The sequence below is a fragment of the Meleagris gallopavo genome, chromosome Z (assembly GCF_905368555.1).
Source record: "Meleagris gallopavo chromosome Z, MGAL_WU_HG_1.1, whole genome shotgun sequence".
Taxonomy (NCBI): domain Eukaryota; kingdom Metazoa; phylum Chordata; class Aves; order Galliformes; family Phasianidae; genus Meleagris; species Meleagris gallopavo.
The window spans coordinates 20,744,112-20,767,667 of NC_139435.1; the positions used below are offsets into that span (position 1 = coordinate 20,744,112).

General features: G+C 36.0%; 1 protein-coding gene across 5 annotated transcripts in view; it reads right to left on the reverse strand.

Moving 5' to 3' along the window:
- ADAMTS6 (ADAM metallopeptidase with thrombospondin type 1 motif 6) overlaps positions 1–23,556 on the reverse strand; it is a 154,615-nt gene that overhangs the window by 113,319 nt on the left and 17,740 nt on the right. For 4 of the 5 annotated variants that reach the window (XM_085212675.1, XM_085212677.1, XM_085212676.1 and 1 more), the window contains exons 5-7: positions 20,608–20,825; positions 19,998–20,081; positions 19,327–19,472 (exon numbers count right to left, since the gene is read on the reverse strand). In XM_085212675.1, the coding sequence (XP_085068801.1) occupies positions 19,327–19,472; positions 19,998–20,081; positions 20,608–20,825 (448 nt within the window). The remainder of the gene's footprint in view (positions 1–19,326; positions 19,473–19,997; positions 20,082–20,607; positions 20,826–23,556) is intronic. The other variant, XM_085212678.1, reaches the window with a different exon arrangement.

The window sequence follows — 23,556 nt, forward strand, 5'->3', positions numbered from 1 at the left end:
ATCATGAAGTCCAACCATGACCTAACCATACTACCCTAACTCTAACAACCCACTGCTAGATCATGTCCCTGAGCACCACATGCAAATGGTTTTTAAACACATTTGAAGATGGTGACTCAACCACCTCCCGGGGGAGCCTATTCCAGTGCTTAACAACCATTTCTGTAAAGAAGTTTTTCCTAATATCCAGCCTAAGCCTCCCCTGATGCAACTTGAGGCCATTTTCCCTTGTCCCGTCACCTGTCACCACTGCAAAGAGACGAACTCCACTCTCTCTGCAATCACCTTTCAGATACCAGAAGAGAGCAAGAAGGTCTCCCCTCAGCTATCATTTCCCCAGACTAAACAGACCCAGTCCCTTCAGGCTCTCCTCGTAGAGCATATTACCCAAATCCTTCACAAGCCTTGTTACCCTTCTTTGGACCTGCTCCAGCACCTCTATGTCCTTCTTGTACTGAAGCACAGTACTCGAGGTGAGGCCTCACCAATGCCGAGTACAGGGGCAGGATGACTTCCCTAGTCCTGCTCACCTCACCATTCCTGATACAAGCCAGGATGCCATTGGCCTTCTTGGCCACCTGGACACACTGCTGGCTCATATTCAGCCAGCTGTCCATCAGTACACCAAGGCCTCTTTCCATCAGGCAGCTTTCCAGCCATTCCTCCCCAGGCCTGTAGTGTTGCCTAGGGTTGCTGTGACCAAAACACAGGACCTGACACTTGGCCCTATTGAAACTCATACAAATTACCTTGGCCCATTGATCCCGTCTATCCAGGTCCCTCTGCAGTGCCTTTCTTCTTTCAGGCAGATCAACACTCCCTCCCAGCTTGCTGTCTCCTACGTCTATTTCAAGTCACAAGGACGCTCCATTAAGAAATTTGAGAGCTGTTTTTCTTCTAGCAGAAAAAAAGTCTAGAAGTCTAAAAGTGTCAAAATAGAATCTAAAAATCTAGAAAAATAGCTTGTATACCATCCAATTTGGAGAACATAAGATGTAGTGGTACTGCATTTAAGGGGCACAACTGAAAAGGACACAGAACAGTGACTCCGCTTTCAGAAAGCACCACAGAAAACAAAACCCACCACCTTGGTTCTGGGAGGATACACTGTTTAGTAGTTATCAGTGTATCACAGACCAGAGTCATTAAACCTGAGGGCACTGAAAACTGATGCTTTTAGCATAACAGCTATATATTGATGGGTAGAGGTATCACTGAACCAAAGGGCCATAGAGCATTACTGGGATGCACTGAGAATCCTAAGTTGTGTTCTGTCTGGAAAGCTAAAAAGAACTACTTGTTTCAGCTGATTTGTTGAAAGATAAGAACTCACATATTCTCTTCTTTAAGGAGTGTATAATAATTGTAAAAAGAATAGCATAGGATGCCTGTTCAACATGTTTGCTTTGTTTTCTGCATTAGGGTAATTATGAGTATTACAGAAAGCTTAAGATGGGCTTCTCTTTTTTTTTTCCTTCTCAAAAAAATGAAGTGAGACTTTAGATGAATGTTAGATTCAAATCACAAAAAAATACTCAGCAGAACAAGCTGTATTGCATGAAAGATAGATTTCAAACAGCAGTACTTATTTCAATCCATAATTAGATGGAAATAAGAAAAGGTATGAAGATTGTGCAATTTTGATTTTCGATTACAGGCTGCATAAAACCAGGAAAAACTAGATTAGGGTAATCCACTGAATAAAAAAGCTAAAACAAGAAGCGCATGGTGTACAAATGAGTGGCTCACATAAGTTCTGTGCCTCTGGTGTAAGTAGTAAGAATAATCATGTTATAATGGTTTCCGAGGATGTAGGTATGGCATAGTCAAAAGTACTGATGCTCAGAATTGGAACGCTGTAACTTTAAGACTAAGCCATTTTGGCAGTAAAATTTCACTTTCAAATATTTTTCAGGAACATACACTCCATGAACATGTATTTAAAGATCGAGCATATGCTTACACTTAAGTGGCCTACTGTAGACTTGTATTTGTCTGTAGTAGTAGAATCAGACCCTTAGGCAGGCAGTAAGCCATACTACGAGATCCTGCTTTGAGATTATGGACACAGAGTATTAGCACAACTATATACCTCAGTCTCACATAAAATTCACCAAAAATTAACTGATATTTAAATTTTACACAAGGAATTTAACTTAATATGAAGTTAACCCTATTGAAGCCATAAGACTCAATCCTGTGAATAAAGATTTGATTATCAGAACCTGTAACCTTTTACAGCCTCCAGCATAGTTTGCAGCTATCAAATGTCAAGTAGAAGTGATTCCAGAGAGAGGAAGCAGCACAGTTTGCAGGTCAAACTCCAATGCAACAAACAAAGCTGGAATTGCACAATCATTCAGATAAAATCTGCTGTAGAATTCTTAATATTCAAGCGCAAGAAACATACAGAGCAGACCTGTTTGAACCTACAACCTTCAAAGTTAGGTATTTTAAGACTAAAACACACAACTGTTCAGAACAAAAAAAACCTGTTATCTAACAGCAGTAGTAACCAAGGCTGAAGAGCAAGAGTGTAATTCTTAAACACAACTTTGTTAGAATATCACAACTGATGTTGTAATGAGCAGAAGTAGACAGGATCTATTCTATACTGTATTCCAAAACAAATCAAACCTCAAATACAGATGACTTAGGCATTTTGGTGACTCAGAGGGAAGAGTGCCACCTACTGAGTCAACAAATTAATTATAATACAACTAACATATCATGTATTTTCTATGAAACAGAAAAAGCAAGTTCAAAGTGCCATTTAAAGAGTTTTCTATGCCACTGAAAATGTAATCCCTTTTTGTTATAAAATGTTAACTCAGTTTATGTAACATGATAGTGAGTCTATTTCTAGACTAATAATACTTAAGCCTAAATTATTTCTGAAAAGTTTCAAACGCTTCTGTTTCGATGTAGTTCAAAAGCTTTAGTTTCTAAAGGAGGATGTAACCTTCCAAATACCCTGTCTCTGCAGTCTTTTGCAGTTAGACATCAAAACATGAATATGCTCAAAATTATGCACCAAATTACATCTGGAAAAGAATGCACTCTTAACTTCTCTCCCCTCCTTCTCCTCCACCCCCCTTTAAAAAAAGATTCTGGAATATGAGTTTAACAATGTTGAAGACACAATATTTAGAAAAGAAAAACATCAATCCATTACTGAATATATTGATTTACTTGACCTTTGGGTTTAACTCATTGATAATCAACACAAAAGGTGTTTCTTTTGGGAGAGAAAAAAAAACAAAAAACAAAGCAGATAAACCACACTTTTAGAAATACATACAGTGGTCAAGGAAAAGTACTTCTACATAACCCATTAAATGTATCTTGTGTCTTACTCTCAGAAATACAGAAAAACCGTATGCATCTTGAGATTCTTTTTTTTATTATTAGTTCTGGGTGTTTATGAACAAATACCTTCTGTGCATTTTACACAATTGCACAGTTTATGATGTACACCTTTAATGTAGTTAATGAAAGTTACTAAAAACTGACCTTAGGCTGCACTGTCACTCTCTTGGAAAAGCGTGGGTATATCTTAAATTTTGTTTTGCTTTTCTCAGAAATTCCCTTCTCTTTAAAAAATATACTCAACACACAGCAGCTATTTCAGTACAGATTAACTGAAACAGAAAACTATCCTATTGTACAAGTTCTAAAAAGAATCTCTCTTCCTCTGATGTTTATAAAGACACTATTTACTTTTAAGAAGATAGACAGAAAAATTGGTGACATTTTGTCACCAAACGCTCCAATCTGTTACATCAAATGATATACTAAAAGTGAACAAGCAGAGGAGGTGAAGAAAAGGGAGGTTTGAGGAGGGAGAGAAAGGAGGAGTAGAAACTTGTCCATTATTTGTGCTCTACATCTTTGTACACATTAATAAAATAGTTATTTCATATAGATTGTCTTTCCTTACAGGTAGTCTGCCTTCCAAGGTAACTAGAGAATTTGAGCAATTAGTTGAACATAAAACTTATATATAACCTCATACTAGAATCTCTGGCATACCCCAGTTGCTTACCAAAATCTCATTTTTGGACTTGACAATTTCAACTCTTGCTTATTTGACAGAATCACAGTTTTACTTTCTTACTTGCGAATAGTGCTTTTGAGCATAAGTAACTCAAAGTATAGAGGTGTCCACATTTCTGTTTTAAAAAGCAGAAATATGCTTCAAATGTGCTTATTCCTAAGCAACTTTCATTTAGTTCAGAGGATGTGAAAACACCCAAGAATTTTTTTTATTTATTTATTTGAAGTATGGTATAGCGATTCTTTATTCATAAAAGCCTGGCTGGGAAACTCTAACCTACTACTAAGGTAACATAGGAAAAAGCAATAGGAATCTGCCTTACTGGAACCCCTGCTGAACTTACAAGCTGTGCAAAAACTTCTGCAATAGTGCTACAGCATTCCCTTTCTAGTCCTTCAGCTCTTTCATCACACATTTCAATCAAATAGCTCAAGTATCCTGTTAGCAAAACACATTCAAATACATACAGGTGACAACTTATTGAATATTCAACAGCAGTTTTAAGATGGCTATTTTAGAAAGTTTTAGAAAGTCAGTTTTCTTTGTAAAGATTGTAAAGTTGTGGAAAACAAACCTTCAGAAACATCTGACTTTACTTCTGAAGTCTCCTCCAAAAAGCAGTTTGAAAATATGAAGCAATCATGAGCTGGCAGTCTAGTTCTGACCTCACCACATGTAACAGGAAATAACTTGGTAACTATTTGGAAAAAATAGATAGATGCTTGGAGTAGGAGACTATCAAGATTTTGGGTTTTGAGCAACTTTAAAATGATGCCTCACAGTATTCAACAGAGTCTATATAACCAACAAAATACAGAAATTCCCTCAAACTTAGTTTGCACATATAAAACTGAAATAACTCCTGACAACAGTGTGACAAAGGGCAAAGAAGTGGCAGTCTTAAGAAAAGTTAAGAGATTTTTGTAGATGCTTAAATAAAGTTACTCGCCAATAATGGATTGAATTCTTCAATTGAAAACACACATAAATGTACATAAAAATTAGATAATCAGTAGAGTTATTGACTTTTCTGTCTTCATATTGACAGAGAAACACTGTCTCTTCCCATTCTGCACTGACCACAGTATAACTTGCTGCCTCCACATAGAAAAGCTCACACATCCACCCATACCAATTTCTGTCATCTTCAAAACCCAGCTTGTCTAGATATTCTGAAGAAGCTAAATAAACGGAGGCTTGGCCTAGCGCATTAAGAAAATGGTCTGTCTCAACCCAGGACAACAGGAGGTAGCCTGATATTTTACTAATGGGGAGGTCATAGCCATACAGTACAGAATTACCCCAGGCAGAAAGTCTACAACTGCAGTTCTAAAGGTACTTATATGCTTTGTAAACATGTACAAGAAAGAGTAATTAACAGCATTTATCTGACGGGAGCTGATCACAACAGATCAAGCACTTCCATTTAAATATAATTAAATTAGAAAAAGACAAATTGCTTTAAAGGTCCACAGAAGTACTGCAGTGTTTCCACTCTACATACAATTCTTTAAACTGCTTGAATAGATGCTATGCAGCACCAAACAATCTGGTTTTGTGACTAGAGAAATACAAATGAACAGAACAAAACAACTTCTAAAGTTCTTTTCCTTCATAGCAGGAGAAAGATTTAATCAAGAGTGACTTGGATAAATATGACTTGGAGCTGTCTATGTTAAGGGCATAAAAATCAGTATGAAAAAATAGCAATGACTTGAAGATACAGAACTGTAAGAGAATGCAGTATTTCAAGATACTATATTAGAATAATTTCCATCTAAAAAGAGTAAGTGAATCATTTAGTAAGAAACATTCTCTTCACCTACATGCTTCAAGCTTATATGTCCAGCATTCAAGAAATAAACACCTTCAAATAAAGTATATGATCCTGTAAATGATAATTTATACACATGTTACTACTGCAGTCAAGTTTTCAATTAAATTTTCTTGGCTCAGTGGAGTTGCACCAGCTTTCAAAGCATGACAAAGCCATGGCCTTAGTTCTGCTGCACTTTTATAAGTCTCCACAAAATATTACACTAAGTCACCACCTTCATATTCTGATATCAGGCAAAAAATAGATTTAATTTTTTTCCCTAATTTATACTAATAGTTTTTAAACTAGTATGTTACATTTTAACTACTTCATCTACTGAAATCACAACATTTTACACAACAGACACTCTAATACCATGAAAAACATATTTTGGTGTAAGGTAGAAAAAAATATATGCTGACGCAGTAACGCTATAAGAATATTCTTGGGAATAGACTTAACCCAAGTCCATTGTATTTAGGTGTCACCTCTGAAAAAACACACCACGAATTCTACCATATACTTGCTATTTACAAGTGTCAAATCATTAATTTACAAACATATATAAAATTTAAAAAAGTTACACACTTGCATGAAATAGATTCATAGTGAGAACTGTGTATTGTCTTAGTATGAAATCTCTTTACAAACAGCGCACTTTCTAATTACATTTAACCTGAGGATATAAGCATTTCCAAACGTGAAGATAACAGATTATCAACTGAAAGATGGAAACTCCTATATAGAATACTCTATGGGAATGGTACAGTTTCCAATGAGAAAAACCTCTAACAGTGGAGTCCTCACTGCGAAAGAATTCACCAGAAAACAGAGTAGCACAGGAACTAGATAAACCATCCAAGGGTCCTTATGAAAACTGCTGGTTTGTTAGTTTGATATACATGAAGTGACAGATGTCTACGGAATTAAATACTACTCATTAAATATCTATTATTTTTTAAATAAAAAGTTATTTAGAAAAAATATACCTTATTTTACATTGCTATGAATCTGTGATTTAAAGTAACTGTTTAACAATGGATTATTCTATTTCGACAGATGAGATATTTTCAAAAATAGGATACATCTGTATCACTAGTAAAATAATAGAATCATAGAATCACGCAGGTTGGAAAAGACCATAAAGATCATGAAGTCCAACCATGACCTAACCATACTACCCTAACTCTAACAACCCACTGCTAGATCATGTCCCTGAGCACCACATGCAAATGGTTTTTAAACACATTTGAAGATGGTGACTCAACCACCTCCCGGGGGAGCCTATTCCAGTGCTTAACAACCATTTCTGTAAAGAAGTTTTTCCTAATATCCAGCCTAAGCCTCCCCATTTTCCCTTGTCCCGTCACCTGTCACCACTGCAAAGAGACGAACTCCACTCTCTCTGCAATCACCTTTCAGATACCAGAAGAGAGCAAGAAGGTCTCCCCTCAGCTATCATTTCCCCAGACTAAACAGACCCAGTCCCTTCAGGCTCTCCTCGTAGAGCATATTACCCAAATCCTTCACAAGCCTTGTTACCCTTCTTTGGACCTGCTCCAGCACCTCTATGTCCTTCTTGTACTGAAGCACAGTACTCGAGGTGAGGCCTCACCAATGCCGAGTACAGGGGCAGGATGACTTCCCTAGTCCTGCTCACCTCACCATTCCTGATACAAGCCAGGATGCCATTGGCCTTCTTGGCCACCTGGACACACTGCTGGCTCATATTCAGCCAACTGTCCATCAGTACACCAAGGCCTCTTTCCATCAGGCAGCTTTCCAGCCATTCCTCCCCAGGCCTGTAGTGTTGCCTGGGGTTGCTGTGACCAAAACACAGGACCTGACACTTGGCCCTATTGAAACTCATACTGTTAACCCTGACCCATCGATCCAGTCTATTCAGGTCCCTCTGTAGTGTTCTCTCCTCATGCAGGTCAACACTCCCTCCTAACTTGGTGTCATCTGCAAACTTACTGAGGATGAACTCAATCCCCTCATCAAGATCGTTAATAAATATGTTAAATAGACATAGAACTTCAGCAACAAGATTTAAATGCACAAGGCTATTCAAACTAAGGCAGGAAAGGTTAGCTTGGACAATTAATACTCTCTGTTCTCAGCATGTGAAGGTATTCAGCATAAAACCACACCTGAAGACTAAAATAATGAATCTAGAAAACTATTGCCCAACATTAATCTTCTTGAAGTTCTTGTTCCTTTAGAATAGGCAACTTCTTCCTCTCAAAAGCTTCAACTTTTACCACTCCATTCAATGTGATCTCTGTCACAGTTGAACAAATTGACTTGACTATCCTAGTATCATAGAACCACCAAGCTTGGAAAAGATCTCCAAGATCATCCAATCCAACCATCCACCTACCACCACTTCCCCACTAAATCGCGTTCTCTCAGTACATCTAAACATTTTTTCAACACCTCCAGGGTCAGTGACTCCATTGCCTCCATGAGCAGCACATTCTAGCACCCAACCCAAACTGAAACTCCCCTAGTGTAACGTGAGGCCATTCCTTCTAGTCCTATCACTGATTATACAGGAGAAGAGGTTGACCCTCACCTGTCAGCTCCTGGGCTAGGATCTATTTCCCCCTTTGGACATACGAGACCCATTATGTACACTGTAGTAAGAGTCAAAGGAAATAGAATTTAAAAAAGCATATATCAAATGAAGATACATAAAAAATGAAAAGCAAAAGAAAGAAGTAAAAGAAAAAGCATGAGAAAGCAGAGATGGTTAGATTTGTTAAGGATGTTCCCATTTGGAATATTTAATATTTTCATGTGTTACTGAATCATGGAATGTTTTGGGTTGGAAGGGACCTTTAAGATCATCTAATTCCAATCCCCTGCTATAGGCAGGGACACCTCCCACTTCTCAGGCTGCTAAAAGCCACGCCCAGCCTGGCCTTGAATGCTTCCAGAGAGGATGTATTATTGTTTCATCTGTTGATAATAAGACAGCAACAGAAGAGTACAGAAAACTGGTAGGAAACACTGGAATACAGCACATGGAATAGCAAATATATACAATTTCTGCTAGTCATTAAGCATGTTTACAGTTTCATATATAGTTCTTTATAGTTGGCCAAATCACTTTTCATTCACACAATACTGTGAAATAAATGGTTTGACAAGAATTTCATCTAGCTTGATTATCTCAGTGTTTGTGTATAGCAGTAACCTATTCTCATTATTTAGTTTATACAATAAAGTCTATGAAACTCATTTTCAAAAAAGCAAGTGTTAGTTGAGAAGATAATTGAAAGACTAACACAGGCGATATCTTCATTCTGAATAGTGCACAGAAACCAATGTGACTTATTTTCTTCATCAATATCACTGAAAATACTATTTGAGTGAAAAACAAAATTTCATCTACTGTTTAACAGGTTGATTTCAGAATCAACTTTTAGCACTAGCTAACTAAATCACTTTGGAAAATACTCCTAACACACTGAATATACTAAAAATTAATTAGAAAGTTATCTACTTCCATGCATAATCTGTGCTTAAAAAAGCAGCAAATCTAACAGAAAGTAAATGCAAGGTCAGAGAGAATACCACCTCTAGTTTTGAAATGGTTAACATACTCACACGCCTAACTCCACGTACAGATTTTAAAGCTGCTGAATATTTGAAAAAGTTAAGCAGCAGGGAACAAGCAATACTCACTTTATGGTAAGAGTATTTGCATAATTAAAATGAAAAGACTATGAATTTAGATTGAAATCCTACCTAGATCCTACTGAAATATTGGGCATTCTGCCACTGACCTCAACGCATAAATAATCATGCCCTTTGTTAGGACAGATTTGTGTAAACTAGTAGAAACTGAAGAACACTAAATACTGAAATTAAATAGCTATGATGTTGTCACTAAATTAATTAATTTACAACCTGTGCCTTAATTAAAAACATGTTTTTTTAATGTGTTCCTATACAGAAGCAATCTAATAAAATGCAGTAATAAGCTTGAGCTAATAGTCAAGACTAATGTTTAAAATCTGAAGAAAACATGAAAATGTAGAATATATTCATGTGCGGCAAGAGAGAGACTTTTTGCAACATATTGCAGATGAACTCCAACACTGGTAAAAATCCAGGGTAAAAACTGGCCTAAAATGTTCTTCTGGATTGTTAAGAATGAGAAGCACAGCTAGTCACTTGCATATCTACTATTCTGCCAGTCACTGTAAATTGTGAAAATACCAGCTCTGATATTGTACTTAAGCAGGGGGAAGGGAAGGGGAATGCTAGGACTCTAATCAGGCTAGTAAGAAAAAATTTAAAATGAGAAGTTTTTAAAAGCCTCTATGTTCTCTAAATAAAAGAAGGCAAAATATGACATTTCGAACTGCTAGAAAGCCCTTCCTCAGATATCTAGCCAAGCAGTAACTGAGTGTTCTAACAGATATCCCAATCTATTACCACCAAACATTTCCTGGAAAAACTATCATTTGAGTAGTTTTATGACCCTTTGTGCAACTAAGAAGGTAAATGTCTGAAGAGGAAAAAAACCAGCATACAAAAGAATTTTTCATTGATTTTTTCTTCTGTTGTAAGGTGGGTGTGCAAAAGGAAAACATTTATTTCTAAACTACAGCAAACATTAAATTATTGTTACTAACAACAGAAAATGCAGTTCGGTATTTTATGATTTATTTCAATGCATTCTTAATTATGCCTCATTTACAGAAAGCCTTTCACCAGGGACAGGAAGGAGTTGCACTGCTCACGTTTCATGCTGGTGTATACGCTGCTATACATTCAACTTTTCCAGTTCAGGAAATCATTAGGTTTTTGACCAGTTTCACTCATTGTGCACATCTTAAGTGTGCAAAGTTAAACTCAAAATGTCTGTCTTAACTTGAGATAGGTGAACATTACCTGTCCCTTTACTCGACAGCAAGTATTTTAATGCATTTACCAAAAAAAAAAAAACAAACAAAAAAAAAAAAAACAACCCAACCAATAAACAAACAAAAAAAAAAACAGCTTTCAGACTTCAAGTCTCCAGTCAAAGCATGAAAATCTGAGCTTTACTCCATGATACTGGTCACTCTTCTGGATTTGGAATTAAATAAAACACATTTTGCCCATCTGGAAAGGATTAGGCAAACTCTGGGCATACATTACATCTTTTCCAAACTTCCACTCTCAGAGACACAAACTTTATACACTAAATCAGAATACATATCTTCAACAAAGCATAATCTATAAGCAACCAACGATACCACAAATTAACAACCTCTTTAGTGATTAGAAAACAATCCACTCACATAACATGCTTGTTAATTAGCTGCTAATGACCTGCTGTTTGACAACCACAATGCAATAAGCATTTTTCATATTTCAGATTTTTCAGACAGTTACTTCAGCATTCCAACTGAGTTCTCTCAAATCCCACAGTCTTGACTCCTATCAGCTCAAAAAAACATTAATAAGTGTTAAAAGATACAATTTGCACTACCATTCTTCCCTGAGAATCGAAAGCACTTTATAGCCAAGAGTGGAAATTTAGGCCTTATTCTGTAAATAGAGAAGGGAGTGGAACAATAAACAAAAAAAGTCACATCCAACAAGCAAGCGTATAACTATCACATAAATGCAAATTAGATAATATGCCAACTGATTTCATTAATTCATCTTGTGGGTTTTTGTTTTTTTTTTTTTTTTATATTGGCAGTGTTATCTAACTTCATTTTCTATCATTATTCCACTATGTCCTACGGCTACTCAACTCACAAGGTGAGCTACAAATTACAGAAACTGATGACAGAAAATTCTTCATTGAAATCTTTGTGTATGTTTCCTCCCTCCTAAATGTGTAGGGCTTGCCATCTTGGTTAAATGTAGCTCTAGACCCAAATGTATCTAAAAGAGGGAAAATGCGTGTCACTGCAGTATTTCACAGTTGTTATGCCGGATCTCAGTCACAACTCCTCTTTTGTCAGTCTTCAGGTAGCCAGTCTAGAGATTATTCCTTCAGATAATTAAGAGTAATGAAACGTTCATAACACAAAAGCAAGAATGTAAGAACAGTAGCATTAGTTCATTATTTAGGTTAAAAAAGTGATTCTATCAGTGAAAAGTATCAGATATGTAAAAAGAAGTACAAGAAGCATACCACCTACAGAAACACTGTACAAATACTCCTATTGCGTGAACCATATCAAGTGCCACACTTTCCCCAAACTACTGTACCTAAACACAAGTACATTTCAGAGTTTGTTTCCACCCTGCCAAATCTATCGTTTTGAATGCACTAAGATTTTTTACTTACTCCTCTTCATTCCCTGAGAATAAAAGAGGCATGGGAAATCTACTGTTACTCATTGTAAAGTGGGATCCCCAAATTTTAAATACATGCACAGAAAGAAATTAGGGGCACAGATATATGACAGTTTTTCAGCTGTCCCTCAGAAGAACACACACACCTGTGGTCTCCAATAAATTAAGTCAATGGATAATCATACAATTCTTGCACAAAAATAACACAAAGGAAAACAGCCTCCTGCCAAGGGCTTAAATTCACTGTAAGGAATTCCAGTAAAACAGCTAGGAAGTCTGGACAACAAATGAGGATGAAAATTACTTAATGGACTGTAGCCAAAGAAGAAAGAAGCAAACAAATACAACTGACATCAAAATTACTTCTTGAAATCAAAGCCTTTCTTGTTAATGGGGGGAGAAACTGTAGGATGAGAATCAGAGACAGAATTTCATGGGAACCAGAATGCTCTGAATGCTCATTTTTATTGGACAAGGGTAGGAAATTCTCCTGACAGAGCAATGTTAGAGTGCCTTGCATAGAAACAAAATCTTTGCAAACAAGTTAAGAAGCCCAAAGTGGAAAAATGCCTTAGAAAAGAAGCATAACAATCTTGGACCTGCAGGAGGAAAGGAATGTGCAGAGTCCTGTCTGGCCCGACCCTGCTACCAAATGCCTTAACTAGTACAGAATCTAATGGGAAAATGTTACTTGTTATTACAGAATAAAAATATATTACTAATCTAATAATTACTAAGCTACCAACATGTAAAAAAAAGAACCATTCGTATGAAATAGCTTTCCTTTTAGTACTGCTAATCAGACAACACAGCTTCTAAATCATACCTGGCTGCCTAAACCCCCTTAATATTATAAAAAATGAAAGGCATGATTGTGGTCAGCTCTACACAGGTATGCAAAATGAAACAAGAAGCCTTTTGCTCCTCTCAAATGTCTAAGCCATTGCCAGAAACACTGCAGTTCTTTAGATTACAGACCGCAAGATTTACAAGAGTTTAAGACTATTGCTGTATGTGTATACCTTCTGCCCCTTCAGAAAATATGACAGTACTGGTTTGCACTGGGGATTCATACCTCACAGTTAAGTACAAGAGAATACACCTTGCCAAGGAGAGCACATGGATGAGCAAACGATTACCTAAAGCATCAGGAAGTTAATCTTGTACAAATACAATGAACAAACAAGCTCTGTAAATTTTCTCCCCTTTAACTATTTGAAAAATCTACCAATTGTGTAACGATACAGTTTTATAAGAGACACTGAGCATTAGTACTGTCTGCATACATACTGGAGTCAAAGCTAACAGCCACCACACCATACTGCCAAGCGCTACACTTACGGAATTACAAGTACAGTGGTAGCATGCAAAAACATGAAAATCTGTACTAATTTCTGAGAGACAGAGAGAATGAGCACTCTTGTATCTTGCGCAGGTTCATATGAAGTCCAGGGAAGAGGAAAAATTATACCACCTGTAGCGCTTTCCACTTTTACTCACTGCCCACCGACACTGTCCTCTTTCACCTGCACCTACAAATCCAGTCTTGAACTTAGTCAATAAAAACATGCTATAGTCTTGATTCTTTATTCACACAAATGAAGATTCCTCCAAAAAAGAAGTAAGCTAATTCGGTGATGCTGTTGAATTAGCTGTTGCTAAAATAGTAGACCACTTACAAAAGTAACTCCAATCCAATTCAAGTGTGGAATTGTTATTCGTCACTAATTTCAAAAGCCGTATCTGCATCTCTAACAGCATATTTGAGGAAAAAAAAAAATAACATTTATAGTCTCAATACCAAAGTTTTAAGAAAAAACCTTCCAGTAATTATTTTTATATTGTTTGGAATCAGAATCATATCAAAAGTATTGTTGCTGCATTAAAAAAGTTCTTGATGGTTTTGTCATGCATACTGAATTTGATTTTCATTTTCTTTAAAAAAAACAAAATAACTAGTGGGAGACATTTCATTTCAATAGATTGTCTGTTTAAAATGCTTGTATCTCAAACACTAAGGTCTGTCCATATAGAGATGCACACGCACCCAATCTCAACTTCCCCCTGGAATTTTCTTCTCCATGGACTGTTTGGTGTATCTTTTGTTCATTGTCTGACATAAGAGAAGGCAAATTAATAGCTCTGAATCTTTCCTCCCAGCAGGAAAAAACTGTTTCTGCAAATTTTATTATAAAATAAGTAAACTTTACTTATTTTATAGTCAATCAGTAATGTGCTACTGGAAAAAAACAGCTGTTTAGTATATGGAGAAAACTAACCATTTCAGATTTGAGATATTTGAGAACTATTGGGTTGTAAAAGAAAAACATCCATTTTTGTATTCTGTCATCTTTTATCTCTGCTACTAAATCAGAATGCAAGAGGACACTCCTGTCCCTTATCATTCTGCACAGGCACACAAGACAAAGAATAATTTCATTTATAAGGTATAGGCTTACATGTTAACTAAGGCATTGCGGATGAACACCATCACTGAATAGTGCCAGAAACCCAAAACAAAGTGCTATTTTAATAATTTCCCTACTTAATGATTTTTAATTGCCAGGAAAAGAAGCAACTGACTGGAATTGAAGAAAACTACCCATTTTCTCTTCAAAAATTAACATTACAGCATAAATAGTTTATTTTAAAAACACAAAATTCTGGAGGTCACCCTGTAGGCCATATTCCTTATAGCATTTCTGAAGAAAAAAAAAAGTCACCAGGCTATCAATGAAGGTTTTTCACACACACAAACAGCCCATAAACAAGAACTATAAAAAAGGCAATACTTCAGTATTGGAGGTAGGAAACAGGGATTTGTATGAGAGAATATACACAGACTCAAAACTACAGTCCTAAAACGAATCTGAGAACCTGACATTGTGCTAAAAAGTGAAATTTCCACATCTCTGATGCTGGAATACAGGAATCAAATACAAAGACTAATTATTTCTACCAAAACGCTTGAGACAAAATAATCATATGAATTTATTCTTCTTCTCTTCTATAGAAGGTCACCAAAACTGCATTACACTATAATGCAACTTCACAAAGCAAAGCTATCAGGTTAGTATGAAGGCTGTTCCAAAAGTAGCAGCTATTTTATTATGTTGGCCCACAATATCAGAGGTAGATGGTGGTATCATAGCAGAGGCTGAACCTTCTCCCAATATTTTATTACATTTTGTTGCTATGAGACAGGTAGCAGTAGAGGGACAGCCTAACAACATGGCATCTGACATGGAAGTGCATACAAAGCAAAGGCTCGTCACTAATTTCCTCCATGCAAAAAAAATGGCACCCACTGAAGTTCATTGGCAATTGTAATCATTGATAAAGACCAAACAGTGGATGTGAGCACAGGGAAGAGTAGGTGCTGCATTTCAGCAGTGGAGACAGTGGGTCACCTCCACTGGTGGAGATTTTTACAAGCATGTAGGCTCTTCTTCATTGCTGGTGAAAATGATAACTTACGGCGGTGACTGAGTTGAAAAAGTGTTCTGTAACTTAGCATTTGCTCAAGTAGCTCTTATGCTCTTTGTGTTTGTTGTAGGACTCTGTTAATGATATTACCTAGAACTTACTTTTGGAGTAACCTATGTATTTTCACTGTTCTCACTCTTAAGAAACTGATTTAGACAACTGCAGAATAAAACGAAAAAAATATGCTGGCAAAAATCTCATGGAGTTAAACAAGAAGGCAGAGTCTGGAAAGCAGCTCTGGAGAAAAGGCGTAGATTCACAGCAAGTTGAACATGAGACAGTAAAGTGCCCTAAAGCAGCTAATGGTACTCTTAGCCACATTAGGCGAAATATTGCCAGCAGGTCAGGAGAGGCCACAGCTGGAGTGCTAGGCCCACTTCTAGGCCTATCAAAACATGCGATACAGAATCATAGAATGGCCTAGATTCAGAAGGACCTCAAAGATCATCTAGTTTCAACTCTCTGCTGTCACAAAACAGGGTCACAAAACAACTAGGACAGGCTGCCCAGAGTCACATCCAGTCTAGCCTTGAATGCCTCCAGGAATGGGACATCCACAAACTCCTTGGGCACCCTGTTCTAGTGCGTCACCACTCTCTGAGTGAAAAACTTCCTCCTAATATCTAACTTAAATCTCTTCTGTCTTAGTTTAAAACCACTCCCCCTTGTCCTATTGCTATCCACCCATGTAAAGAGTCATTCCCCCTTCTGTTTTTATGCTCCCTACAAATATTGGAAGGTCTCAATGAAGTCTGCCTGGAGCCTTCTCTTCTCCAAGCTAAACAAGCCCAGATCCCTCAATCTTTCTTCATAGGTGAGGTGCTCCAGCCCTTTGTTCATCTTGGTGGCCCTCCTCTGGACCCGCTCTCCAAGAGCTCTGCATCTTTCTTGTACTGGGGGCCCCAGGCCTGGACGCAGTACTCCAGATGGGGCCTCACAAGAGCCAAGTAGAGGGGGACAATCACCTCCCTCTCCCTGCTGGCCACCCTTTTTTAATACAGCCCAGAACACAGTTGGCCTTCCAGCCAGCAAGCACACACTGCGGGCTCATGTCCAGCTTCTCATCCACCAGCACCCCCAAATCCTTCTCTGCAGGGCTGCTCCCAAGGAGATCTTCCCCTAGTTTGTAAAATATCTGGTATTGCCCCAAACCAAGTGCAGCACCCTGCACTTGGCCTTACTGAACCTCATTAGGTTTTCATGGGCCCACTTCTCCAGCCTATCCAGGTCCCTCTGGATGGCTTCCCTTCCCTCCACACTAATCAATAACTTAATTAGCACAGTGACTAAAAATGGTCTTACTGCTAAATCCAATGAAAATTTAATTACCCCATACATAGCAGACTATTCAGAAAACTACGTTCAAAATACTATTACAGCAACTTAAACGTAACCTTAAATTTGGTTTGAATTCCTTTTCATAGAAAAGCTTACTAAGCAGCTTTTCAACACATTAGGTGTTCAAAGGACTGGAGACACAACACTTCTCTTCTACATACAAGTATATTCACTGGTTAATCAAGTGAGACATCCAAAACAGAATGAAAACATTAATTCGAATTCAGTAATTAATTTAGAATTATTCAAAATCAGTTGACAGGCTAAGGTAATATAGATTTATCTTTACTCATTCCAACTCCACTGCTACAAAAAAAAAAAAAAATCATATACACTGATAGAATTTTTGTTAGTAACATTCAGAAGAGCTAGCAGTTCGTGAGAAAGCCAGACTAATTAAACTGATTACTACGGTAATTGTCATTTCCAAAATTAATACCAAAGGCTGCACTAAATAATAAATACATATGACTGAATTTGAAAGTTCAGCAATGCTTTATAAAGGTCACTATCACAAACCTGATGGTAACACACTGAGATTTGCTCATTTAAGTATGTGCATGGAAGTGTAAACTTATTTTACAGATCTTATGTACTTTCACAAGATAGCAAACACACATCCTTCAGAAACACAGCAGAATACATAGATTATTATTAAACCAAACAAGTCCTCAATGCTCACTGATCGCTGAAAAACTTTTTCAATTAGAATTTTTCACTTCCTTTGTGAACTTGCTTCTTTCACAGTTACAGACCTGCAAGTTAGCATTTACTTAGGCCTTCATCTGGAACACAGAACATCCAACCAGGACAAGGAAGCTGGTACGGAATACAGAGTAATAAAACATACTAAAGTACAACAGTGAGTGAAAATAAACAATTCTGCTTTGCAGTGCCAGAGTAACATTAACAAAATGTCAAATTATTCAGCCATAAGATTAAGAACAGAGTTACCAACACCACTCATCCACACATACTGGGAAGCTTCCAGTGACACAACAGTACCACGTAACAATTAGACTTGTTTGCTTACTTGCCTAAGTTAAGCCAGTAAAACTTTCATGTGTAGGACAGCTGTAAAGGTTTATTTAATTTTACATGTGAACAGCTCTAGTGAAGGCAAAAATCTGAGTAAAACTAAACGTTTTCTGTTTGGGGGGAAAAAAAACTAACAAAAAACCCATCCACACACCTCCCTGGGAAAAAAAAAGAAAGAGGTCTCAATCATTTTCACCACCTCAGTTATTACTATGTAGCATTAACATTCACATGTAACAATTAGATTTGGAATATGAATGCAAAAATCCATACAAGAGATTCAGATCTCTTACTATTCAAAAAGAAAAAAAGGTTTCTTTAACAAAATTAAAACAGCCCCCCCTCCCTTCCCAATAATCCAGCCACTACTCCATCTTTCACAGAAAACTCCAGGACAAATCAGTTATTTTAATCACTTAATATTTTTAACATTTCTGCAGGGAGCACAATGATTCCAAGAACAGGTGACATACAGAGCAGAGAATTTTGACCGGGAAAGCAAAAATGATAATAAAAGGATTCTAATCCAAATTAGTGCTGCTGCACCTGCTGCTATTTAAACAAAAGAGAAAACAATAAATAAATACTGTCCTTAAACAAAAGGCAAACGAATCACCCAGAGAAGTACAATTGCCTACTCATAACTGCAGAGAACAAGCGGTAATATTTTCACCAGGAGTGCAAGATAACAACACTACGCTTTGTTGAATTTATCACAGTAGTGGTGGTAGAGAAGCTAACAAATGTGCACGTCAGCTTTGAAACTACCCACTAAAGCCATCAGTTCTCATCTTAATTAAGCACAATAAATCAAAACAACTACAAAACAGAATCACATATTGCCTGAATCTGCAAGAACAATGTTGTTTCAGCAGAAAAATACTATTACAGTAGTTGAGCTTCTGCCTTGAAATTCTTATAAAACATTATGTATGGTTAACAAAACATTTTACACACTGCTTTTCTCTCCATAATTTTAAGAATTGTTTTCAATTATAAAAATATAAAATGCTCAATAAGATCCATCTGTTCTACTGGAATATTTGCATTGGCAATTATGTAATGAAAATAACAAGAGAAGCAAGTAATTTTTGTATCTTACTTTCCAAGCTTCTTAATCTATACTTTGATATACTTAGGTCAAACCATCTGTTACTTCTTTTCCTCATCATATTACCTACTAATTATATTACTTTATAACTAGCCTCTACATAAAAGTAAGAGCAAGAAAACTACAGAATTAAAATAAAAATAAACATAATACTTATAATGACCATACCTAGTAATAAGAACCGCATTATCATGGTGGGCAATCCCATTTTCTGGAATGGTGTTTCCATCACTTTGGTGGGAGAGAATGGATTTCTGCCACTTACAGAAGCTATCGAGGGACTTGTCTGCATGGTGGTTTATCTCCAAGTTTGGCTGCAATACAACATGCATACCAGAAATGTTCCAAACAAATTACTAAGGTCAGTTGTTAAGCCTTTTGAAGACTAAATTGGGACTATAATTAGAAGCAGTGGTTTCTAAGAATAAACTCTTCTTGCCAAATTTTATCTCTGTAAAATCTGACCCCAAGTTCAGTTGTGCATTACTGAACAGACATTCCTTCTGCTCCAACTTAAATAATGATTATGTCAATACCAAAAAAAAAAATAAAAAATAAAAAAATAAAAAATCTAAGTATTGAAATATAGGTCTGAAAATAAAACTGACATACTCAAAGGTATATTAATATTCACCTGAAGTAAAGAACAGATATTTTTGAAATAATATGTGGGAAATATTCCTTTGAAATGTTTTCATCTTGATTATAGTAGTGAAAGATTACAAGGCAGATTTTGTACTCAGATGCAGCCATTTCAAGCAATAATTGCATAATTCTATACTATACAATAGCATAATTTTTATTTCAGGGATATAAAGCTGAAGTGCAACAACTCTTACCTGATCTTCAGTGAGGACAATTAAACGTGTCACTATTATATTCACTACGTTTCCTAGACTGGAATCACGATAAAGTTTGGCAACCTGACCTCCAGAAAATAAGAAAAGGCACAAAGTCAGACAAGAAACAGCGTACATTTCCTAAACTGTTAACCATACAACTATCTTCCTGCTCAATGCATTTACAAAATGTTGATAATTAACATTACTTAAGTTACTTTTTGGATGAACAAATAACCATTCAGTAAAAATAAATACATTTCTGTCATAATTTTCAGTCAAAATTGTTTATAATTTGTTCAATAAACCATCCGACATAAGAAGCATTAGGCTATTGATTTAAACATAATAAAAGTACACAATTTTAAACTCTAATGATTACATTCAGATTGAAGACAAAAAAAAAAATGTGAATGATCACAGCACACTTGACAGAAACAGTACTGCATTTTTCCCCACAATGCTAATATTTACCATATTCTAATTATTAATTCTTCCAAGATGATGCATATTTTAAGACACTGCTATGCCAGTAAATAAATATTTTACAAATACTTTGAGATTTCAGAATGCACATGTTAATATCAATATTGAGAGGGATGAAACTTACAATATTCATTACACTCAAAATGTAGTGCTCAATGTCTTTGCGACCATGATATCCCACCATCATTTTGTCTGCTACTACCAGCGTCTCCACAAACCGCTCAAGGCTTACTGATCTCTTCTGTCGATTATGACTACTTAATGTGTCATTGACAGGAAGCGAAGTTGGAAAAGCAGATCCATCACTCATCCACCAAGGTTTACTGCTTCTTGTGAGGTCTTCTAGGAACCAAAATAATTAAACACTTCAGAGGGATCACTACTAAAACTCATTCAAATGCAGCTGTTTTAAGTTGAGATCATCTTTAAGACTCTAAAAACAAGTATTTCTCGAGGCAAGGAAAATGCAAGTTTATCATCTTTAAATTTAAAATACCTCATAAAAAGGAAAAACAAGTTTGCTTCAAGTTCTGATATTCTGAAAGCTCCTTAACTTGGCTTAGCATTATAAATCATCATCTTCTCTCAATGTATCTAATCCTGCACATCTATTTTAGTACTAATGATTACTTATAGTTAACCTTGAGCACATTTCAAAACTTTAAGGATAAGAATGAGATGGCTGTAATACTAGGAAATAAAAAGCATATTGGAAAATTTAGAAAAAAAAAGTCAAAGGTTAAAGGTATCAAGACATACTAAGGAATTAAACAGTTTGAAAATGCAATACCGCTTTTATGCAATATATGGTTATTACAAACATGAAATTATCAGAGAAACAAACAGTACATACTTTCTTAAAACTTGAACTCATGTCCTCAGGGCAAAATTGAACATCCCTTCCCTGCAAAATGGGCACTTTTAATATTAAGTATCCCTTTTTCACAAAGATCCATGCAAATCTCAAATTCAAGTTTAATAAAGCATAAAATAAGCTGAAATCACATAATAAGGACTTCAAAATATTCAAGGTTATGGATGGTAGTTATAGACGAACTTAAGAACAATAAAAGATAGGTACATTTTTAACTAACTGAATGAGACTGCTCAAGTGATCAACACCAGAGATGCAACCTTACCTCTCCTACAATTGGTTCAGCTAAGGATAAGCTGAGATATGTCCAATATATTCTGTGAAAAAGCAATGCTTTATGCAGTCCAGCTACACCAACTGTTTCATAGGGCAATAATTACACCACAGAGCATGTATGTTCAGTACAAAACCAGGAATACTTCAGTAGTCCCACTGTTGCATAATATTTTGAGAGCACAGAGTTGACTTTCCATTTTTTTAGGAAAGTTGAAAAGAGGAAATAATCTGGCAGCTGACAAAAATGCCAGAAGTAAAATTATCTTCATTCTACAATACTACAATTCAATAATCCTCTACCCATCCTAAAAAATAATATCAAGTAATAAAGTCTGGAGAGGATTTCAACAGCAACATCAAAAGCTCTTATCCCTATTCTAGCAACTTCAAAGTTGATCTAATTATTTAAAGATTTTCATCTCTCTTAAGTAGTGATTTAGAATCATAGAATTACTCAGGTTGGAAAAGACCTTAAATATCATCAAATCCAACCATGAGAAGAATTTAAGAATGACCATTTAAGAATATTTAGAATTTTATCTGGCAACTTCTGTGGTATTTTTTTTGTTTTTTTAAATCATCACCTCAGACTAAACGGTGCTCTCTGGGGATTTCTAATGCTCATAAAAATGCCAAGTACTTTATACATGCAATACTGCTTCATATTCATTCATAATTTCTCATTCAAAAATGCAAATCTGTTCTAAACACTTGAAAAATCAATGAGCTTAGAAAACTTTCACATAAAAAACAAGTAACGATTCTTCTGGACTCATCTTGACACCATCTTTCAAAACAAAGGTCTCAGAAGACTTCAAGAAAACAAACATTTCTCCTTTTCTTATCAGATAATAAGAAGGCTTCAGCTGATTTCAAAGTAATGGGAAAGTTGGAAATAATCCTGGGTATTGACACTCCAGGATCTATCAGTTTCCATGATGTTTTAGTTTAAAAACACTGAACAATGCTGACTAAACATTCTTTAAAAAAGACTGCAAACTTTCATGGAAAATATTCTGACAAAAATATTTTTGTTTTAAATAACATAATTACTCCTAGATTAAAAACCTTACATCAACACTGAGCATATCTACTGGGAAATAAAATAAAACAAGGGTGGGGGAAGAGGAGGGATCAGAAAAGCAATGTAATTAACCCCAAAGTAATGAGTACAAAAGCAGGAAATTAGATTGTAAACGACAACTGGAAAGAAATCCAGATGCACATAGAAAGAAATGGGTGTAGGCGGAGTACACAATAACGGTACCCAAGTTTTAAGTCAGTCCTCCAAAGGTGCTAGATGGGAGAAAGGAGGAGAGATGAAAGAACATAACACACAAAAACAAACCAAAGGTGATCTAAAAAACACAATAGCAAACTATTTTAATATTCTCACAGTTGCATCTTACATAAGTGAAGAATTACACACTGCTTTTTCTTAATATTAAGCAACCTCCTTTAATGCATATATAAGCAGTTTTTCATTTTAGAATATGCTGACTGTAGCATTTGGCATGAATAAAGTCATGACATGAGGCAGCATGTAGTAGTACTATCCCTAAATAATCTGCCACTTTGCAGGTTTCACATGTCAATTTTTATTGTTTCTCAATCATACCCAGTCTGTAAATACACCACATTTTCCCTTGGTTGTTTTGTGGTTTATTTTAAATTATTGTAGCCAAAACAGGTAAAGAAATTTTATTCTTATTTTCAAGAAAACAGAATTTCAATTCCAGACAAAAATAGAAGCACATGGCTAATCTGCAGAAAAGCTATTTCTTAGAATTGTGCAAATACAGAAGAAAAAAACCATTTTTTTAAAAAGGACCGTTAGAAGTATTTCACAGCTTCAACATACTGCACACTATTAGACATAAGGAAAAATAAATATTTCAATAAGCTATGCAGACAAACAAGAAC